The sequence below is a fragment of the Camellia sinensis genome, chromosome 5, assembly GCF_055761805.1.
Source record: "Camellia sinensis isolate YWXY chromosome 5, ASM5576180v1, whole genome shotgun sequence".
Lineage (NCBI taxonomy): Eukaryota > Viridiplantae > Streptophyta > Magnoliopsida > Ericales > Theaceae > Camellia > Camellia sinensis.
Window position 1 is genome coordinate 23,805,758 of NC_138965.1, and position 23,133 is coordinate 23,828,890.

Genomic DNA, 23,133 nt, shown 5'->3' on the forward strand with positions numbered 1-23,133 from the left:
CATTTCCATGTATAAAAAATTTCATCTATTATTAAATAATATTATAAATTTATTTTTATCAATTCAAAAACTACTTTTCATCACCATTCACATAAATTTCACACGGTATAAATTAAGAAAAATACTTATGACTTAAATTTATGTGACCTGAATGGTTTAAATATGTCAAAACGACGTCATTTTATATTTAAAATAATATCATTTTTAAGATATTTGAGTAAAAAAAAAAATCAAGTCACCTAACATTGTTGGTAAATTAATTAATACCGGTACGTCTGTTTCCCGACTTCCCCTTTATTATTTGGTAAAATATGTTTTTTCATAAAAATGTGAGCTTCACCGACTTCCTCCACCACATACATCTCAGTGGAGTTTACAAACTATCAATAGATCTCACATCAAATCTCAGTCTTCATAGATACTACTATTCACACATACACACAAAGACAAAGAGAAAGAGCGAGAGAGATGTCAAGGCGATCTGGGGGTTGTTTGAGGTGTTGTTTGGTGGTTTTTGCAGTGGTATCGGCTCTGTGTGTCTCTGGCCCTGCTCTTTATTGGAAATTCAAAAAGGGTTTGAAGCTTGGAGCCTCTTCTTCACCTTCTTGCTCTCCTTGCGTTTGTGATTGCCCTCCTCCTCTATCCCTTCTCAAGATTGCCCCTGGTACTACTGGGTTCTTGTTAATTCTTGTTTTTCTTTTATTTTTATGTTGTGTTGTTGAGTCAAATTGAAGGGTACCATTTCAAATCTCTTGATTCTTACTATTTTTAATTAGATTCTGATTTATAAGGGAAACCCAATTCTGATTACTGTTGATTTGTTGTTTCTGGGTTCTTGTTAATTTCTGTTTTTCTTTGATTTTATGTTGTGTTGACTCAAATTGAAGGGTACCATTTCCAAATCTCTACTATTATTGAATTCTGATTTATGTGGGAATCGCAATTCCGATTCTTGTTTATTCTTGTTTTTCTTTGATTTTATGTTGTTTTGTTGAGTCAAATTGATCAGTACCATTTCAAATCTATAAATTCTTTCCTATCATGAGATTCTGATTTATCAGGAAAATCCAATTCTGGTCACTGTTGGCTTGTTAGTTGTTTAATTTTGATTTTGTATGTTCACATGTTGATTATAAGAAATTTAAGTGATTTGGGTTAAATCTGGATCATTGATTTTTTTTGTGAATTCATACCGAAGAAGAAATTGACTATTTATTTTTATTTTTTATTTTTTCTATGTGGTATATGTTATTGCTTTTGGGAGATTTTCTGTGATCTGCTTTGCTCTCCTCTCTGATCTTGTTCTTTTACTTCTTCGTTTAGCTATAGAAGCGTTTAGAAATTTCCCATACCCGGTTACACCTTTGGGAATTACTTATAAGATTATATCCAGTTTGAATTTTTAGTTTTATTTTTATTTTTTAAATAAAAATGTTAACATGCTGTGTATTTGATTTCATTTCAAACCATGTTTGAATCAGTAAGGTAACAATTTGTGCCAAAAATATGAACTTAGCAGTTTTAGAATTAGCTCGTTGATGAATTAAAGAATTAGATGCAGTTGGTTGTAACATGAAACAACTAAAAAGACCAACAAATTTTTTATTTTTTATTTTACTTTTCATGAAAAGCTAGATTTAGGTCTCGTTTGGGAACATGCTTTTTTAGTAACTTTTTGACTTTTTGGCTAAAATGTAATGTTAAAAAAACTAGTATGTTTGGGATGACTTTTTGATTTTTTACGAAAAGATGTGTAAAAAGTAGAGAGAAAATGGAATATTGACTTATTGATATGGGTTGTTGGCTTTTTAGTTTTTTGAGTAAATTTTTAACTTTTTGGCTAAAAAAGCCACTTGCCAAACGATGCCTAAGGTCTTTCCTTTTAAAACATGATTGCTTAATTTAAAGTTGAGAGATTCAAATACGTTCTATTTAATGGCCACAAAATAATTGAATTGGCTAATTTAATTGAAAATGAAATGATTTCACTTGCATAACCAAATTGGCAAGTGGCAGTTTTTTCCAAAAAACCTTTATCTTTAAGATCAAGGATTTGAGACGGGATTTTTGGAGGGAAAGGAAAAGGGAAGGGAAACAAATAGATTCAAACACAAGCTAAGATTCTTGTTCATCATAATTGAGAAATGAACACACTTGTTATTTTTTTTCATATAAGCAAGTAGTTGATTAGTACTGTGGGGTAAAAAGAATTTCATAGAGAATTGACATGGTTTTATGTATGCTGCAAGACTTAACATCTTTCCCAGCTGTTTTTACCCAAATTGCAAGATCTCTCTCACCCTCATAAAGATACTTGAGCTTTTGTATAAAAAATTTTAATATGTCCAGACTCTTTAAGATACAAAAGATTTTAACCACAAATTGAAAAGAAACTTAACATACTTCAGAATCTCATTGCATTTTCATCCTTTTTTGGGTGGGTATTCGTTATTACTTCAGAAATCCATGTAATATTTTTACCTAACAAGTGTACTTATTAATAAAGATCCATGTACATTCTTATTCTTGATGCATGTGATGTGATCTGGTGAAGTCCTCAATAAGCTTGCTGAGATATTTCCTCATAAATTTGCGTTGTCAATATTGATTGGATTGTTATTTGCAGTTTCTATGACTGAAATGATTAGGGAACAAACTCTTCTCACTCACTGCCTCTCTGGATTTGTGGATTTGTCACTGTGTGCTTCCCGCCTTCAAATTTGCTTTTTCATTTGCTTAACCTTTCTCCTTTTGGATGTTTGTTAGAGTGGAAAATAAGATAATAAAATTCTACTTGTTTTATCTGAGTAATTAGGTCCTTTATTTTGTGCATGTTACCAATCATTCTTTTCTATTCAGTGGTATTATGGCATGTCATTTTGTTACATGGGGTATCTGAGAAACTAGTTTGGCTCTTGAGATTTATGGGGAGATTTGGAGCATCCTCTGTTATTACTTTACATGTGCTTCCTGGTTTATGGCCTCTCTCAAAGTGCAATTAAATTAAAGTTCAATTTTGTGGTGAACTAAAGAGTTTGTTTATGCTAACTCTTACAAGTCTTACTCATTTATGGTTTCTTCTTTTTCAGGCTTGGCCAATCTTTCAATTACAGGTTAGACTTCACCTCACAAACTCAACATTATGACTTCACTTGTCATTCGTTACATTTGTTAACATCATCTTTACTTTTCAAATTTCCAATCATTATGAAGTTTATTCTAAGACATTGAAAAGTGAATTGCTTATATTTTGTTCTTAAATCAAGAAGTACCCATTGGTCTCTTGGGTTTCTTTATTTTATATGTAGGTTTTGTTTATTTTTTATGTGCATATATGTGGCTGGAAGCTGTGTGCATGTTATGTTACTTTGTTATTTTCACACTTCAGAGTTTTTTTGGAGGGTTTTAAATTTGAATACACCATATGAGTTTTTTTTTTTTTTTGTGTGTGTGTGTGTGGAAAGATTTTCATATTGTTTTCACTTAAAAAGAAATTAGCAAGCTTTTAAAAAACGGCCGCAACCGTTACGTAACGCCGTTACACAACGTTACCACTACCCGTTACGGCCGCTTTTGCAGTGTGATTGAGATTCACAGGTGTGTCGGCCATAGTAGCTGTCGTAGCGGTCGTAATGGTGCCGTAACAGTCGTAACGGCCTGTTACACAACGTTACGTAACAGTTCCAAACTGTTTCTTTCGAAAAAACACAAAAAAAAGCTGAAAATGGGGGAAGAGGGATAGAGAAGAGAGAAGATAACGAGAGAAAATAGAGGAGCAAAAAATAGAGAGAGAGAAAAGGGAAGATGAAGAATATGTTATTGATTTGTTGAAACTGTAAGACCTATGCTATTCTATTCAGCTGCTATCACTAAACTATTTTGTTTGTGTCTGTCTATCTATATATTGTTTGAAAATAATAATAATAATAAGTGTGGTCATTATCTATTTGGCTTGGTTAAAATATGTATATATATATATATATATTTAGGCTCTTATTTATTCTCTTACTTTTGTCATTGTATATCTTATATATAATAGTTAGTGATTGATTTTTTGTATAATATAAAGTCATTAATTATTAAAATAAAATATAAAAAACTCAGTTTATAGTGATTTAAAAATATGAAATATATTGGATCATACTTAAAAATTTACAAAAATTGATCAATATTTATTTTTAACCCAATAAATATGATCATGGAAAAAAAAATATGCGTATCGGTAAGTTTTTTTCAAATTGTGCAAAAAATAAAAAAATTCACGGTTCCGGTTACCGCAACCGTTACACTACGGCCTTTACACCCCGCAACCGCAACCGCGTCACCGCCACCGTTACGGCGACCACAACCGCTTTTCAGAACCTTGGAAATTAGTATAAGCAATTATGGTCTTGTGAATCTGTAGACCATTTAAATTTGATTGATTGCTTCATGACTGTTTAATTTTATCAATGTAAGTCTGTAATTGTTGGTAATTGTGTGATAATCCATTTTGTATGTTGGTGATTTCTTCAACATATCTATAGCGAAGTATTGTGTAAGGGTATTGCCTCTTTTTGTGTGGGGATACGACATAAGTGAGTGGTCATGATAGATTGAGCTCGCTTTTCTCCACTATGCTTTGGTAATTGGATATTATTTCAACTAGACAACTGTGGTATAACCAACATCTGTGTTACATGGACTCTTCTATTTCCCCCATAGTACCCGTGTCCACTGGATATGACATGGGTAAGAGTGTGGAATATGTGTCTGATACTCGTACTCAATTTAGACACTCAGATCCTTTAATTTGTGACAATACTTGAAGAAGAAGAAACTCACATTTGTTAGTAAAGCAATATTTTTAGAAATTTCATATTTTTCCTGAATCCTATTTAATTTTTAGTATGTTTTTACATAATTTACAACATCTCATCTGAGAATATTATATAATATGCAATATATATGTGCATATGACACGTCTCTGTACCCATATCCAATTTTATGAAGGTTTAACACTTGGATACACACCCGCACTTGATCCTCGTACCCCGAGTCCATGTAACATAGACCAACATCAGTTCACCAAAGACTCGTTGGAAGATTTGATTATCATGCAGCTTCCCATTATATCGGTAGAAGTATGGTTTGAGTGGAAAGGGGAAGGAGAGTATATTAAGTTAATATCAACACCTAATACTTGATCCATTCAACGGCAGTGGCATTGGCATTGGCGTTGGTTTTTTCCCAAGTATGATTAATCCTGGTTAGTGATACCAAATATATGTAGTGAGAGATGAGAACAAAGCATAGAGTGAACGAGTTTGTTCATTTTTTTTTTTTTTTGGGTGCAAATAACATGGTAAAAATTTCAAAAGAAAAACTAATAATTTACAAAAACGATAAAAATAGAACCGAATTACATATTACAAGGAAAGTGGGATTGGGGGGAAGGCTACCTACCTACCACTGGTACAAATCTTTTTTTTGATAACTTAGTATCCTGCCATAAGGGCTGACTAATTTGGAGACCAATCCCACCGTCCACTAGCGGGGGAGCCAACTAAAGCCGTGGGCAAAGTCTCATATGGAATGGCCTCAAGAAATTGTTTGAGGCTTAGGAGGTTTTGAACCTGAGACCATGGAAGGGTAAATTAAATAATACACACATACAACTTGGTGATTCCCAGGCCCAGGAGGTTTTGAACCCAGGCCTCAGGTCCCAGTCCTTGACCACCATACTTTGTTATGTTGTCATAAATTCCTCTTATTCTAGTTGTTAATTTAAACCTGCACTACTCGTGAAATTATGGGCAACTTGGTGATTCAATCAAGCAGTACACACGTACAACAACATCCCACACTACCCGCCTTCTTAGCTGTCCAATTAATTTCAGTTTTCACCAATACTCTAAAAACTATCATTCTCTCTATTCATCCTTTACCCACGTTCCTTATACCCTATTTGTTCTAGAGATTTTTTACTCCTGCAACACACCGCGTCCACACCTCTTTCTCCCTCCCTCATTCTTATCTCAAGAGGTTTCATCACATGCATGCACGTGGCACCGTTTCTAGTTGTATTACAATGGAAGACTTGCCTGGGGAATCTAAATGTAATTATAAAAATGTCATACCTAGTGCATAAGGCTCTTGAGTCTGGAAGAGGTAGTTTGTAGGCAGCCTTCCTATCACTTGTTAAAAAATTAGAAGAATTTTTTTTCTTTGTAGTAGGATGATGGAATCAAATTTTGGTTCCTTTGAAGAATTCACACAAGAAAACTTCACAATGTTGTTGATATGAGGGGTTTGAATGATGTAAAAGAAAACTTGCAAGCGGCAAGTGAGATCGTAGAATTAAAAGTGACTCTGACTGAAGTACACGTCGATAGAGAGGAAAAAAGACACTGACAAATTCTTAATGGGGTACATGATAAGGAATGTGGATCATAATGTATGTTGGATTCCTTAATCTTGAAGTTGAAACTAGTGCCTTTTCAAGTATCTCTCAAGAAGTCCTTCACATTATGTTAAAATGTACTGGTGGCTTTTAATCCTTATGTGCCATATGATTGTCAAAATGCAATTGATGATTTTGATGGTTGGAATTTTTAACAGAGTATATTTATTTAAATTCTTATTTGAGACAAGAGTATATGATAGAGACATTTGGAAGATCATCTGTTCTTAAAATGCTGTTTTTCATTTTGTGCTTTCTATGCTCACATTTGCACATTTTTTATGAAATAATGTATAACTTCTCAGTGATGTATTGTTTCATCAAGATCCAATCCAAATCACGATGTCATCTTGTTGTTCCTGAATAGGCCTCTTCAATCTTTTTAGGTTTATGATCTACACCGGGTAAATAAAGATATGCCTAAGTTTGATTATGTAAATGATGATGTTTTTTGTGATGGAAACAGACTGTGGAGGAGATGATCCAGAACTAAAAGACGAGATGGGAAAGCAGTTTGTGGATCTGTTGACGGAGGAGATGAAACTGCAGGAGACAGTAGGGGAAGAGCATGCCCACCACATGAACATTACCTTTGGAGAAGCCAGAAGAGTAGCTTCCCAGTACCAGAGGGAGGCTGAGAAATGCAACGCTGCCACGGAGACTTGTGAGCAGGCCAGAGAACGTTCTGAGGCATTGTTGATCAAGGAAAGGAAAGTTACTTCCTTGTGGGAGCGACGAGCCCGCCAATTGGGTTGGGAAGGAGAGTAAGAGTTGCAACTTTAAATTATTGTTTCTATTATACTTTCTGTGCTTAGCAAATTAGCAGCAAGTGCATTTGCTCCAAGCTTGTCATCTTGTCTTGTTAAAACAGATACATGTTCTCTCTCTCTCTCTCTCTCTCTCTCTCTCTGTATTCCTTTTTGTGGGCACAAATGGCTTACATCAATTAATCTCCATTTATAGCATATGCACACGTCGGTTATTTCACTTGCCATCATTTGAGCTTTTAATAGAACCTATTTCTCTTTGTTTGGGAAGAATAACATTGTGCAAGCACTTGGCCTCGTTTGGAGATTAAGGGTGTGTTTGATTTGTGATTTAAGATAAATTTTTAAAAAAAAAATTGGGGAGAGTTTAGAAATTTTTTTGGTTTGTTGGGTTGTATATTTTGAAAATAATTTTAGAGATTAAGAGTTTGGGATGATTTGATATTTTGTTGTAATTGAGTAGATGTGTGAGAAAAAAAAGTGATTAAGAAGGAGAGAAGAGAGAGAAAAAGTGATTCATTGATGTATATGTGAGAAAAAGTGATTTTAAAATATTTTTTCAAAAAATTTGAATTAAACAAAATTTTAAAAGAAATTCTCAAAAACTGTATCTTGAGATATAAATCAAATAAGTTTTAAATATTTTACTTAAATTGTTATATTATTTTTTTTGTATATTTTTCTGTAAAATATTAAAATTACTAAAATCACATGTGTTTTTTAACGAAGTCTTTTGACATGAGAAAAGGAAAAAGAAATGATTGGATTTTTTCATTTATCTTCGGTGAGTAAGAAAAGATGATATGTGCAATAGTGATATAATGGAGGTGTATTTTTTTTTTTTTAACGAATAGTCTTAATATTATAAAAAAATGCACAACCAATCTCGATATTATAACTTTAAAATGTTCAATGTTGTATTAAACTTGTCAGGTCTAGGGGTGTAATTTGGGAAAGTTCAACTCGAGTAATTTGAGTTTAGTTTGAATTTTTTTAGGGTTTGAATAAAATATTTTCAAATTTAATACGGGTTTGGACAAAAATTCAGAAGCCCAAATTAAATTTGGACGGACTTGGGCAAAGACGTCAGACAACCCGAGTAATCCGAAACCCGAATTTTATATATATAGATATATAAAAATATTAAATATACATATAAATTATTAGCCATTACATAATATTAAAGTAATTTATACTATTAAATCATATTAAATATATATTATATATACAAATAACATAAAATCTTATTTTTATTTTTTTTTTTATTTTCACTCATAAATTGTAAGGACTACTATAGTGACATCTCTCTGTTAACGTGTGTGCTAGTACTGTGTGTTAGTGTCAGATGTTAATATGTGTGTTAACTGCAGCAAACATTTTAGCCAATGAAAGAGAGAGCGAATGTGCTTGGGGACGTCCCCCGAACATTCGACCAGAAGTCCTCCTGGACGTCTGGCTCCGAATCGTTCAAGAAAAGGGGAAAAAAAAAAAATTTGGTCTTACCGGTTGACCGGTCAATGGCAATATTTTTTTTTAATTACTTGTTGGGATTTTTTTTTGGGCTTGAAATTTAATTTTGGGTTTGAAATTTTTTATTAAACTAAATTATTTATTTATTTTATTTATTATATACACACATATATATATATTTTTAACACCCACCTTAGCACATCCATTGTATCACCATTTATTCACTATTCACTCATTAAATTAATAAACTCTTAACACATTTTTTTGGGTCCTACTTTTAATATTTAACACATAATTTTAACACATTCATTGTGGATGCCCTAAGAGGTGTATATAATTGTAACTTTGTATTTATATTTAAGATTTTTGATAAGTCTTTAGGCTTGTTTGTCATAATCTAAAAAAGTTAAAAAGTCACTATTATATTTAAGTCACATCATCTTATTTAAGTCACATCACCTCTCTATCACTTCACTTCAAACTCAACCCATATTTTATAAAAAATCAAAAAATACACTTATTTAGATCATCTCAAACAATCCCTTTATATTTATTTTTGTAAAACAATTGTATAAGCCTATAACTAGACTTGTAGGCTTTTGTACAAAGTTATACGAAGTTTGGATGTATTGATTTTGTAAAGTCCAATAAATTAGATAAGCATTAGTCTAAGATAGCTTTTTGGTTTTATTTGTTTATGAAGATATATTTTATAAATTAACATTCAAGCCAACGAAGAAATCAATGTAAATTTCTACGATCTCTTCTTTGTCGAACTTTTTTTAACTCCATAAAATAAGTAGAATCAAAATATTAGAAAGCTCATTTCCTTTTTTATTTTGTAATTGGTATCAGAGTTTGGTGAATAATTTTTGAAAACAAGATCAAGTTTTGTAAGTATTTTTATCTATTAATTTTAATATATATATATATATATATATAAGTGTGTATGGTGTGTTTAATTATTTTAAAAAAATGTTTAAAATTAGAAAAAAAATATTATTAGTCAAGTTTAGTCTTTAATTGTGTATCTTTTGTATTTTATATCTTCATAATTATTTGTTTCATTTATAGTTGTGAAACATATATGCTTAGTGTATGTCAAAACCTATATACTCATTAAGATCTTTTGACTATTGGCCATAATTAGGCATTTTTAAGTCTTTAAGATCATAAAGAGAGGTTTTAGGCACCAGATAAATACACTAGGAAGGTCTTTGATACCAACAATAATCTATAATGGCAATTCACCTTGAAGATATAATATGTTTTGAAAATACAAAAATAATGTTAATAATAAATATAACCATAGTTTGCATATCACTGAAGAGTTTGCAAATATAAGTAGTGTGTATTCTACTTTAAATAATATTACTGATATTATGTGCTCTTGATTTTCTAAATAAGATAAAAATTAAAAAATAAATCAAAATTATTTAAAATCCAAAGTTGAGTATATAAACTAGACAATTTAGGTTCTATAATAAATATTGACTCAAACAAATAAGCAAAAACCCAAATAAACAATTTGGTAACTCAATTATAAACTCTATCCTTCATAAACAATGATGGAATGAATAGTCTAGGAGATAACTTTATTCCTAGGCCATTTTATGGTACATAAGATATTCTGGTACTTCAAACCAATACCTATAATAGGACTGACTATGAAAATATTGTTGAAATATTAGATTATTGGAGAAAATTATATAAAGACCCAGATTTAGGTATTAATGAAAGAAATATGATAGTAGATTAGACAAGAGAAACTTATCTAAAATATGAAACCTTTTTACAATACTTTAATTATGATATTAATATGTTAACTAATATGATGATGATAGTCAATTATCCTCATTTAAAGAAACAATAAATCAAGACGTTCACCACAAATAAGTAAGGGAAAAAGAAAGGCAGAAGAGCTGATTAATCTCGAATTGTTTGACACGTGAAGAGATGGAGAAAATTTTAACTTTATTCAAACAAATGAAGTTAAAGATGATACAAACACTGGAAGTACCTCTAATCTTATACTTGAGCTAATAATATCTAGAAAAGAAAACAATTATAAGGAGTTGTTTGGGATGTCCTAAAAAAATACATTTTTTGTCTTTTTGAACTAAAAAATTGAAGAAAAAAATATAGATGTTTGACTTTTTTTGAGTTTGCCAAACTTGGTCTAAGTGTCCAATAACTCAAAATAATACTTATTTAGACTCGTCTTATGTCCCATTTAAGAATCAGCTCAAAATAGAGAATTTTGTGGTCTAAGTATCCAATAACTCAAAATAATACTTATTTAGACTCGTCTTATGTCCCATTTAAGAATCAGCTCAAAATAGAGAATTTTGTCACATGGAGGGAGGGAGATAAACTAATGCAGAAAAGAAGAACAAATAATAAGATTGAACCACAGACAAATTTGAATTAGATATACTCTCTAAAATGGAATAATATTGAGAAAATTTTCAATTTTTATCAATCAAATATAAACTTAAACCCTAAGCCTTGCATCTTTATTTATAGTAAAACAATTATTGCTAATCAAGAAAATCTAAAAAGAAAAATATATGTTCTTGCTAATTAAGAAATTTAAAAAGAAAAATATTAAATCTTGTCAAACAAAAAAATAAACCAAAATAGACAACCTAAATAAATAAGAAACTAAATATTTTAATCTTAAATAATAATTAAATACTAGAATAATAAAATAAAATATGTAATTTTTAAATTTTGATCTGCATCAAAAAATGTTGCGATGTTGTGGACTTTGTTGGTGATGCATGGTGGGTGGAGATATAAAAAATAGAGTTAATTACTTAAAAGCCTTATTTATAAATATCATGATAGTTCAGGTTCTATCTAAGATTTTTTGAACCAATAAGTCATATTTAGTAAAAACTGAAAATATTATCAATTTTGCATAATAATATTCCAGATAATTGTTTCACTAGCTAATAAAAAAAAAAGAACATGAGATTAAACGTTTTTCCCTTCTATTTATTGATTTGATTCAATTATTCAATAAAACTTAGAACATTATCAGTTTTTTTTTTCCAATTTTAAAACTGAGAACATTATTAATTTTTCATTTTAATTTTTTTTTCAATTTTGCACATCAATGTTTCATTATCATTCTCCGTCATAGACACAAAATTTTCAATTTTACATAAAAAAAATAATTTAGTTTTTTCAAAAATTTCAAGAAAACACATTAGTTATTTATTTATTATTATTATTTTTTTGTACATAATTTTTTAAATTTTTTTTTTTTAATTTAAAAGTTGATATTTTAAAGTTTTAAAAATCAAAATAAATATCAAATCATAATCTTCCTTATTAAAAATTTAATGAGACTTGAAGATCCAAAAAATATTAATTAAACCTTAATGGAGTATAAATTCATAAATTAAAATTTGTGTATGAATATTTCTAAAAAAATATAAACAGAGAAGATTAGAAGTAATAAGAGATTATTTTTGTCATTTTAAATTTTCCGATGCAGCTATTCATTTTCACAGTTTGGCATAAACCCCAAGGGGGTTGAGTGTCACAAATAGAACTTAAAGGGGGCTCTCCATGTTTTAAATCATGTTACATTTTCACAAATTGATGATTGAGCTTTTAATGAGATCACAGCATTGTACTGCAAACTAACAATATATATATATATATATATATATATATATGTATGTATGTATATGTATATATAATACCACCATCAGATCTTAGATAAACCACAGGACTAATTACAGGCACTATCAAATCAGTGGAAATTCATCTTCACTTTGAAATCAGAAAACTTTTCAGAATAACACCTTTTTTTTTGGAAAAATCAAATAACTGTTAAGACAAGTGTTCTTCCCACATTTTTGTAGTGTGATAACCAAAGTTGTGTCCATTTTTTGCTAGACTTGGTAAAATCGTAATTAAAAACACAAAAGAGAGAGTGGCAGACCCATTGGGAAGCAGCAGCAACTACATGAGATTTCAAGTGAAATATGCTTTGTCAAATGCCAGTTCATGAAACTTGAATTCATGTTTTATCCAAAGGGTTCTAAACTAAAACAGCATAAAATCCTCCAGCTGTAGAGAAATTCTCATACCACTGATCCATGACAAAAGGAAAAAATGGCTCCGAGAGAGAATGAAGGAACTACGATGAAAAACAAACATGGCATCAGTAATTGCAACCATGAAATAAAAACTTCGGTCCAAGGGATTGAAGAGTGTACACAAAAAGAAAAGAAAAGAAGAGAAAAAAGGAGGAAGAAATTACATTATGATACAAACTCCTCAGTAAGTAGACGACTTGTGTTGTTACGGCTCTCCCTCTTCTCTAGGAATCTCAACAGTGAACAAGAGTCTCATAAACACGATCCAAAAGAGTAAGCGTCAAATCCAAATTCTCCATCCATTAACCCAGTTCCATTTTGTTCCTGTATGGAATAGACCAAAAAACAACTCAAAACACTCGTAACGAAATGGTGGGTTTTTCTTTTTCAGAATGATATTATAAGGAGATACACCGCAGCATGCCAGCTGAATTACAAACCTAAAAACAATCTCTTTTCGTAGGAGCAAAAGCATCGCATATCTTACATATAAAATGAACAAGGAGATGTGTTGCTATGCTAGCTGAAACATATAAATTGAGAACATGTGTCATTGCAAACATACAATTATTTCATGAAAAAGTAAAAGCTATTTGCAAAAGGAGTACTTGTCATGAAAATAGGTTTACAAATATCTTTCATATAGCCCCTAAAGAAGCTGCAACAATATAGCTAACCTTTATATTTTCGAGTTCTACTCCACCAAGCAAGGACCTTAAGGTAGTGTTTGGTTCATTGGCATGAAGATGGAAATGGAATAGTCATTCCTTAACCTCCCTATGGAATGAATGACTATTCACATACAATGGTGAACAATGGTTCCATTTACTACAATTTCTATCATTTTTTTAGTGAACCAAACGTGAGAATAGATATTTTGATGGAATAATCATTTCATTCCATCTTCATTCCAGTGAATCAAATACTACCTAAAAGTTCTGAAGTGTAGAAAACTCCTTTCTGCTCTTCAAACTTGAATTTGTGATTATTTACAAGAAATAAAATAATGTAAAGATGGTAAAGTAATTGTCACTGCACTTCACTGTTTCACTGACCTCACATAGTACCTAGAATGGTTGTCACTCAAGTTTTAAGGGTTTGTTTTTTACTATGACTTTTAATAGTTTCTTATTTTTACTTTTTACATATAAGACCCAACAATGACAATGAGAATACATCTTTGAGCAACTCCAACAGTACTCTTCATTGTACAAAAAATGAACACTCTTTATTTTACCTAACTACTTTTTCATCTGTGTGCTCAAACACTACTCTTTATTTTTCCTATCCATCCACACAAACTGTTTAAAGAGCCTCCCAATCTCTCCAAAGGTAGCTAGCCTGGAAGAGTTATGTTAAAATAGCTATTACAGTAGCTATATTTTTGGATAGTAAAATGGGGCGAGGCTAGCTACAACAACTAATGGGCCTCTTTTAAAGAGCCTGTTGGAGATACAAAGGAAGCCAAAAAATATAATAAACAGATCAGCATTATCAACAACAATATGAACTTGTAAAGATCTTTGAAAGCAAAGATTTCCATTGCCTCATTTGAACATGACAAAAAGGAAAGAAATTCTCTCTCAGTTGCCCCCAACGGATCTCTTGTGGTCAAGCAAGAAGTAACTACAATGGTTCTGTAAATTTTGGCCTATCTGGATTGCTACACCATATCACAATTTTAAGCATGGTTCATGTGGGATTATTAACATGGATTGAACATTAGGTTCCCATACTCCATTACTCATTCTTTTAGGAGAATCAACATTTTCCAATTGCCTATAGGGGGTTTTGTGCACTTCTCATTGGTTGATTGAATTTGTCTGTCCATAAATATTATTTAGCTCAAGTTCCACCAACAATTCAGAATCCTATACTTCATGGCTCATTGAATCTAACATTGGAGATTCCTTTTAAAATTATTCTTTAGAAGAAAAATATATAAATAATATCATATGAAGCCTGGATAGAAAAAGATAGAAATATGATCTTACCCGCTTGATCATTGCATTCATTAGATCATCCAAGGAGTCATAACCATTATGAACAAAGCCTCCATGTGACTTCGTTTGCTCCAAAATATAGTCTTCATTGGACCTCATTTTTGTGTCCATAGCTGATTTCTCGATCTCACTGAACTGCGGGAAAGTTGAAGCCCTGCTATTTGATTGGCTGACTGAGGATGCATCGATCTTTCTATTGCAGAATCCATTATTTTGATCCAAACTCTGGCTTAATGGGCCCATAACACCATTGGCAGGAATGATAGAGTTCCAAGTGCTGAAAACATTATTTGGGTTTTGGGTATAATCCTGTTTATGTTCTCCCCACCTCTGGCCAATTGCTTGATTCCTATGTTGAACAACATAACCAGCCAAGCCTGCTTGTTGGCACTGAATCTCTCCTCTTGAATCCTCTACGAGTGCTGAAATTGAGTTGGTAGAAGAAAAATCGCTCTGAATACAAGGGGTAATTGAAGAATTATTGTTTCTCATGTTATTAGGAGGGAGTTGATTATGATTGAAAGGTTCACTCAGTGGCAAACCATTAGATGAAAATTTTGATAGGTGAATCGTGCTCTGCCAATTCTCATTACGTCTACCGTTGTCAAGAAAATTAGAACCACTGAGGCCAGCATCAAAAGGTTCTGAATTCAAAGAATTCACTTTCAAAGCAGATTGATTACTAAATACTCCCCCACCTTGTGTTTGCTGTGGATTCCCATGTAGAATCAAAGGATTGCTCGAGGCACCAGGGAGAGAGTTTCTTGAGCTACCAACTGAAACTCTATTATCTGATAAGGTCCCGGCAGAAGTAAAAAATGTTGCATCATTGCCAGAATTGAACTCTGTAATGTGGGAAGAAGTGCACTTACTTTGTTGCAATTGGTCAAGTTCCAGTGGTGTCGAAATCCCTTGAAATAAACTGGAATTTTGATTTGCTGCTGAAACAACTGGTTGGAGCTTCCCAAGGATAGCAATGGAGTTGCCCAAGTTTTGGGTATGACTTGGTTGGATTAGTGAGGAAGGAGAAAGGCTCCGGAGGCTCATACCAGAAGGGCTATTCAATCTACCAAGCATTCCACCTGTTTGATATGATGATAAGGCGGGACTTGAAAGCCTCCCTGATCCAGACAATGTTCGATAATCTCCGAGTCCATCTAGTAAACTCATGCGCATATAAGAAGAATCTTTTCCCCCTAATGCAGCGACTATGTTTGCTTGCTGGGTTGCCACAGAACTGATCCGTTTCAGGTAAAGCCTATATTTCTGCAACACACAACTCGAGAGAGTAAGCTCGTTGGTACCAATTATGAAAACATACTCTAACTGTTAATTTAAGTACCAAAATATTTTTTGACTTTTTAATAAGAGCTTCTATGGTGTATGCTACTGAGCTCAACTAACTCATGCGCCATTAAAAATCAACAACTATTCAGGTTGTATATGCTTACATGGCTTACAACTTTTGCATGCATTTCAACCTAAATCCCCGTGGCCTGAGATTTGGGTTTCAGGGAGGTCCAATTTGTAGTCATACCATATTTTCTCGTCAGACCACCTTGTTAAACCATTTTTTCTTCTTACTTGAGAAGTATAGTTTCATATTCCACATTACAATGACATAATTAAAGAAGAAAAAAATACTTCTTTCATTTTTTATTTATTTTTTCGAATTATTTTCAAAATGCTTGCTAAAATGTTCACATTAGCAATTTACTAATATTCACTAAATTTACAGTCTATTTCCAGATTCCAAATTACTAGTCAGACCAATTAATCCCTAAATTCAAAGTTTTTCAGTACGAAGACATGATCTATTAAAGGAACACTAAAAGAAAAGGAAAAAGGAAAGTTCTGTTCCTGGAGATGGCTCGCCACATTTTCCCTAGTAATCCCTTCAACATTCATCAAATCAAGAATCCTTTTAGGAACAGCTTCTGCATTACAAAGTGGAGATACAGGAATCAGTCATGACAATAGCTGTATATGAAATCCAAAGACAATCATTGCACTGTAAGGACTCACTTTCAATGCCCAATTGATTAACTGCTGCAACAAACTTCCTGTGGAGCTCTATGGACCAAACAACCCGAGGCTTCTTCTGAGATGATGGGTCATCGCTGTCATTCTCATTTTCTTCACCTTCCTCTTCCTCATCCTTTCTCTTTCTATTGAGCTTCCCATTCTGATCTGAATTACCAGTGGTTGTGGGCCCTCCTTGTCCACCTTCTCCATTTCCTTGGTGAGCCATGTCTTGAGTGGATGACTTGTTTTGGTTCTTGGATTCGAACTTCTTCCTCCTGATTACATGTTGCCATATGTTCCTGAGCTCCTCAATTCGAACAGGTTTCACCAAATAGTCACAAGCACCATGGGTAATCCCCTTCATCACAAGTTTGGGATCACTATTTGCCGACAACACTTTGGCATCAAACAAAGTTAAAAATCAATCCCAGTATTATTGTGAATTAATTGATAGGAAATATACAATTTCCAATAAAAAATCAAACACAAAGGATATGGTATCTGAAAGATCAGAGAAGGGATTCTGGCTTACTAATGACGGGCAGGTCCATTTCAAGGCCAACAAGCTCCAGGAGCTTGAACCCATCCATATCCGGCATATGCACATCACTGATAACCAGATCAAATCTGTTTTTGTTTTCCCTCAACATTTTCAACGCCATTTTTGCCTGATTGGTTGTTGTAACTGTGAAACCCACAAATGATTTTCAGAATAAAGGATAGAATCGATTGCTTGAGAACAAAACCCACAATCATAATGAAAGAAGATTGACTCAAGGTAACCCTAGAAGCCCAGAACCAAACACATGGCAATCTAAACAGGAACAGCAAAAAAGAAGTCTACTATCCTAACATTTTAATGGGAAAAACATTTAAAAAACCTACATCTGATTGAGTTAGCACGAGCTGGAAAAGGAGATTGAGAGAATGGGTGAACAAAATAAAATCACAAAAAACTTGAGATTATTATTGAAAACACCTACCTGTTACTGTTTCTAAAATAAAATAAATAAATAAATACATAAGTTAGTGAATCAACAAGCATTCTGAACTAGAATTTGAGACCATGCAAGGACACAAAGTCAGAACACATATCTCAGATGAAGGTTAATCATTGAACACCCATTTCTCACGCAATTTATCATACACTCAAAACCCACAAATACATAGATCCAATATGACCGATTCAATACAAACTGAGAACATGTATAAACAGAAGTCAATCCCAAAACCCTTAAATAGGGGAATATAACAGACATTTGAACTGTGTGAACAAAATCCAATCACAGAATTCTGGAATTAAGACACACAATCAGACCCCAACTTTTCAAAACCTAAAGAATTTCAGAAAAAAGTACAAAAATGCAAACACAGTGAGTCAAAAGAAATTCATTGACAAGATATTGTCACCATATAACTCAAATCAACAAAACCGTTCCAAAATGATAAAACTGAACCAAATTTAAGAACCAAACAACAGAACTTCCATCAAACTTCAACCCCAAAAACAAAAACAAAAACAAATTGGGTCAAAATTTGAACAAAGCTCAATCACAAAAAAGAATCATTTCTGATCAATGGAACAAAGTCTCACAAGAAAACAAAGAAATAAGCATAAAAGATGAGAATCAAACCGTGGTACTGGCATTTTCGAAGCAGACCATCCAATAGCCTCAAACAAGTTAAATCATCATCAACGGCAAGAACACGCATACCCACAGGAAATTTATCACTCTCATCCCTTAAATGTCCTCTAATTTCCTCTATAGTCATTTTGAATAAATAATTTTCAAAACCCAGATGAGAACAGAGCGCAAAGAAAGAGATCACAGAACAAAAGTTTGAGATTTGAGCATTGAATTGAAAACTGTGTTGTTTTGGAACTTTTCCACCAAACCCAGAAGACTCAGAAGACAAAGACAGCCAATGATAGGAGGATTTGTGAGGGGTATCAATGATAGAGAGTGGGTAGAGAGAGAGAAAGAGAGACTGGTTTTAGTGAGTAAAGCTGTACATGTTGACAATGATGGTGATGGCCAGAACAGTGTGAATGGCTTCAACCCAACAAGACACCAAATCATATATTTTAGTAATCACATCCCTCTCTCTCTGTATTTGTCTTTCGCTTTTTCTTCTTCTTCTTTACAGAATAGAATACAATAGAATAGAAAAACCTTTTTTTTTTCAATATTATATAATCATTTGTCATAGATATGTATACATCCATAAATTGCCATGAATAATGGAGCTTGGACTTGTTTTGGCCTTGTTTGAGAAATGATTAAAATCTAATTTTTCCTTCTATTTTTCTTTTAAAAATTATATCACTTCTTTATATTTTTATAATTTTTTTTTTAAATTAAAAAATTAATTTTTAAACATTTCTCAAAATAAATATACCTGTTACTTTTTACTCCCCCCCTCTCTCTCTAGAGGGGCATGCATACTTGGAAGTGGATTGGAAGACCTTTTAGATATGCTAGTGTGTGTCTAGTGTCCACCATAACTTCAATAACCATTGCTTTTTTTGTCTTTTTTTTACAAAAAAAATTAAGTGAGCAATATTTTTTAAAAAATAATTACAAATTAATAATAAATTTTATAAATATTAATAATTAAATCCTTAAATTTTTTTATAAATCTGAATTTTTTAAAAAATTTCACTGAATTGTATTTTTTTTATATCGCATAATAGGACTAAACTAACACCAATAATAAAAGCAATCCTGACCACAAAAGCACCCATCCAAGTTGTTGATCAAAAAGATCAATGATCCAATGGTTCTTATAGTGGTGAAGTATATGCTGTGATGGCCCACCAAGTTTTCAATCACGTGTTCATTGGTTTCATGACCCTTATATGAATGAGCCTCTTTTTGGGGTTCATGATATGCCCTTGTGTTAAATGGACAACATGGTTGAGAAAGGTAGTTTAGCAAGGGTATTATGGTCAAATTGTAGTACATACTACATTTGTAATAGGAACTCCGTCTCAAAATATTAATTCTTTATTTTATTTTTTATTCTCTCAAAATATTAGTCTCTCTTCAAAAAATCAAGTACAAAAATAATATAAATTTTTTATTTTCCCTTTCTTTTAAATTAATAAATAATATAAAAAGTACAATTATGATATTGATATTCACAAAAAATGTACTATCAAAAGGATAATTTTGAAAAATCAACTTTTTTAAATGTAATAATTGTACTTCCAAAAAAAGTTAAATTCCCCAAAATAGACCATTATTTTGGGACGAAGAGAGTATATATTTTGTTAATTTGACTTAATAATTGATTAATAAAAAGTTAAGATGTAACTTTCAAATATAATTGGAAAATCTGTACTTTTAATAAATATATTTATAACTTACCCAAAAATAAATCTATTAATGATCCTAGGCTTTAAATGTTAATGATGTGGAAATTTTCCTTTTGTAGGAAGTCATTTACAGCCACCATCAAACAATTCCTTTCTTTGTTTGAGGCCCATTTCGGAGAAATTAACTTAGAGGTGGTGAAAAGACAAACTTACCCTTTATTCAAAATTATGGTAATTTATGTGGGACATTCATTTGGGATTCTATATTGTTTTTTTATTTTTTAAATAAATGACATGTATACAAAAATAATGATCTTTTTAATGTCTTTTCTTAACTAAATTCGCAGTTGACAAAGCTCCAACTTCTATTCAGGAGAGAATATTTAACCGTTCAGTTTGATTCTTGTAAATTTACTATAACACCAACTCATTTTGATGATTAAATAAATAAATATATTTTTTAAACCCTTATTTGTAAATCATTCATGACCTAATTAATAATAATCACATATTTTTATTACATTAGTCTTTTAGAAAAAGAGAAATTAGCCTTCTATTTTTGTAGAAATTATACTTGTTATGTGATGAAATCATATGAGTATGATTGTCAAATTAGTTTTTTTTTTTTTTTTTTGATGTTCCCACAAAAGTTCAAGAATAGACGAATTAAATTATCAAAATTAGTCCATGTGACCTAATATTTTCTCCCCCTAAAGGAAAAAATTAAGACTAAAATGAATTGGCTTTTCCTATAAGATTCACAACTTCCTTAGAACTCTTGTTGCTAAATGTGGATAAGCATAATTATTTTCCTTTTCTTTTCTTTTTTTCTTTGTGAGGATAGGCATTATTTGAAGAAGTTTTTTAAGTCATGCCGTTGACAATTTTAGTTGCCACAACGTAAATTTTGATTTTCCATTATATACTCTTTGTGTTAATATATTTTTGTTTTATTTCTTGTAAAATTTCCATTCATATTCCTAGGTTTTAAATTTGGAGTTGACATGCAAACAATATCTTTGTAACAATGCCCTTTATATTTATCCCAAATCTATGACTAGCTTGGCCCCGTTTGGGGACTTGCCTTTTTAGCCAAAAAGTCAAAAAGTTACATTTTTAGCCAAAAAGCCAACAACTCATACCAAAAAGTCAAAGATTCTCTTTTCTCTCTACTTTTTGCACATCTTTTCGTGATTAGCCAAAAAGTCATCCCAAACATATAAGTTTTTTTTACCTACCTTTTTAGCCAAATAGCCAAAAAGTTACTAAATTAGCCTGTTCCCAAACGAGGCCTTAATATGTTTTTGCTTTATTCCATGTGAAATTTCCATTTATATTCCTTAGTTTTAAATTTAGAGTTGACATAAAAAATATATATATCTCTATAACCACACATTTTCGTTTATCTCAAATTTATGACTAGCTTTGTAGGTGTCAAGTTCGAATCCCATAGTTATGAGTGATTTGAGAATCAAGTAAAAAGTCATATTTTGCAGCTTTCTAAAAAAGCCAAAAGTTGACTTTTTCGGCATCAAAATCATTTAGAAAGATAGCTAAAAGTTACTTGTAAAATTACAATTATACCCTCCATGTTTACATTTGTGGACTAGGGCAAAATCCTTCGCGTGAGGGTATTTTAGTCATTTGAATGTGATGTGAAAACAAATATTAAAAAAAAAAAAGTTAAAAAGTAATTTTTTACCGACTTCCCTAATGATTTTTTAAAAAAACCAAAAAATTTGAATAAGAGTCAAAAGTTAACTTTTAACTATCTTTCCAAAACACCTCTCAATCAAAAAAATATTTCTATGACTTTGTAAGGTACTTCAAACAAAGTTAATAATAAGTGATTGTTTGAGATGTGCTATATAAGTGCACTTTTTGATTTTTTGATTAAAAAAGTAGAGAAAAAAAATGTATGTTTGGAATAACTTTTTGACTTTTTACGAAATGATGTGTAATAAAATATTGTAGTAAAATCAAAATGACCATTTCACCCTTTTAACTTTTTAACTTTTAACTTTTTGATTTTTTGGATAGTTGAACTCAAAGGGCAAAATTGTCCTGCAAGCTACCCTTGAATAGTATAAGATTTTTACCTTTTTTAGTAATTTTTTTGACTTTTTATCTTTATTAGTTTATCCCAAACAACCCCTATTGAATTTTTTTTATTTATTTAATATATCAAATTTTGGATGCATTTAACACTATAACTTTTATTATTATTATTATTATGAGTGCTGCTACAAACCCCCACTGGGGGTCGACCCCCAGTGACGTGGCGGGCCTCCATTGGCCAGTTTTCTATTTTTTTTTTCTTTTCTTCCAATCCCGCAGTGCCACGTGGCACTGGGGGTCGGTGGGAGTGGCATTTACTGGGAGTCCAGCGCATTTTTGTATTATTATTTTACAGTAACTCCAAACCAATAAAAACACTCAAACGTAGTACCTTTATTGGTTTGGATATATAGTTAAAATTAATTTCAATTAAAATGAGATATATATATATATATATATATTTTTCTAAAGAGAAAAATATAAATCCAATTTTCAATTGAACTTCCAAATTTGTGGTTCTTCTCCCCCCCCCCCCCCCAACCCAAAATTCTATTCCATTCCTCATTTTTCTTCCTTCCTTTATTGTTGTTTGTTCCAAAACTACCCACCCCCACCTAAATTCTATTCCATTCTCATTTTTCTTCCTTCCTTTATTGTTGTTTGTTCCAAAACTAACGTAATACCAGTACTATGGTTTTAAATAAATAATTGACAATTACTTTTAAAATTAAACAGTAAAAAAATAGAATTAATTAAATTTTAATTATTTTTATCACAATTTCACTTATGGTTCTTTTTCTTACCATTAATGCTATATAACAAATATATGAATCATAATGTATAGTAAAATTAAATAAAAATATGGTAAAATAAAAAGGAAAAATTATTTATAAGTCCTATTAGGAAGACTTACGCGACATATGGTCCTACTAAA

The 23,133-nt window shown here is 31.5% G+C and overlaps 2 protein-coding genes across 3 annotated transcripts; one reads left to right on the forward strand and one right to left on the reverse strand.

The window, feature by feature from the left end:
• The first annotated feature begins 284 nt into the window (after window positions 1-284).
• LOC114287249 (uncharacterized) lies at window positions 285-7,429 on the forward strand. The gene is made up of 3 exons (XM_028230528.2): window positions 285-664; window positions 3,090-3,113; window positions 6,909-7,429. Exons 1-3 carry the CDS (start codon window positions 469-471, stop codon window positions 7,208-7,210), a joined length of 522 nt encoding a protein of 173 aa, XP_028086329.2. The 5' UTR covers window positions 285-468; the 3' UTR covers window positions 7,211-7,429.
• A 5,211-nt stretch (window positions 7,430-12,640) lies between these two features.
• Window positions 12,641-19,031, reverse strand: LOC114287248 (two-component response regulator ARR12). 2 transcript variants are annotated; one of them, XR_003637846.2, is made up of 7 exons: window positions 18,457-19,031; window positions 17,355-17,507; window positions 16,823-17,218; window positions 16,658-16,734; window positions 14,789-16,063; window positions 12,959-13,118; window positions 12,641-12,835 (listed from the first exon to the last, which is right to left on the reverse strand). XR_003637846.2 is itself a non-coding variant. In XM_028230526.2 (6 exons), the coding sequence occupies exons 1-6, from the start codon at window positions 18,593-18,595 to the stop codon at window positions 13,047-13,049; spliced, it is 2,112 nt and encodes a 703-aa protein (XP_028086327.2). In that variant the 5' UTR covers window positions 18,596-19,031; the 3' UTR covers window positions 12,641-13,046. The 2 variants fall into 2 exon arrangements, 1 of the variants encoding a protein (XP_028086327.2); XM_028230526.2 differs by having other exon boundaries at window positions 12,641-13,118.
• Window positions 19,032-23,133: the final 4,102 nt, after the last annotated feature.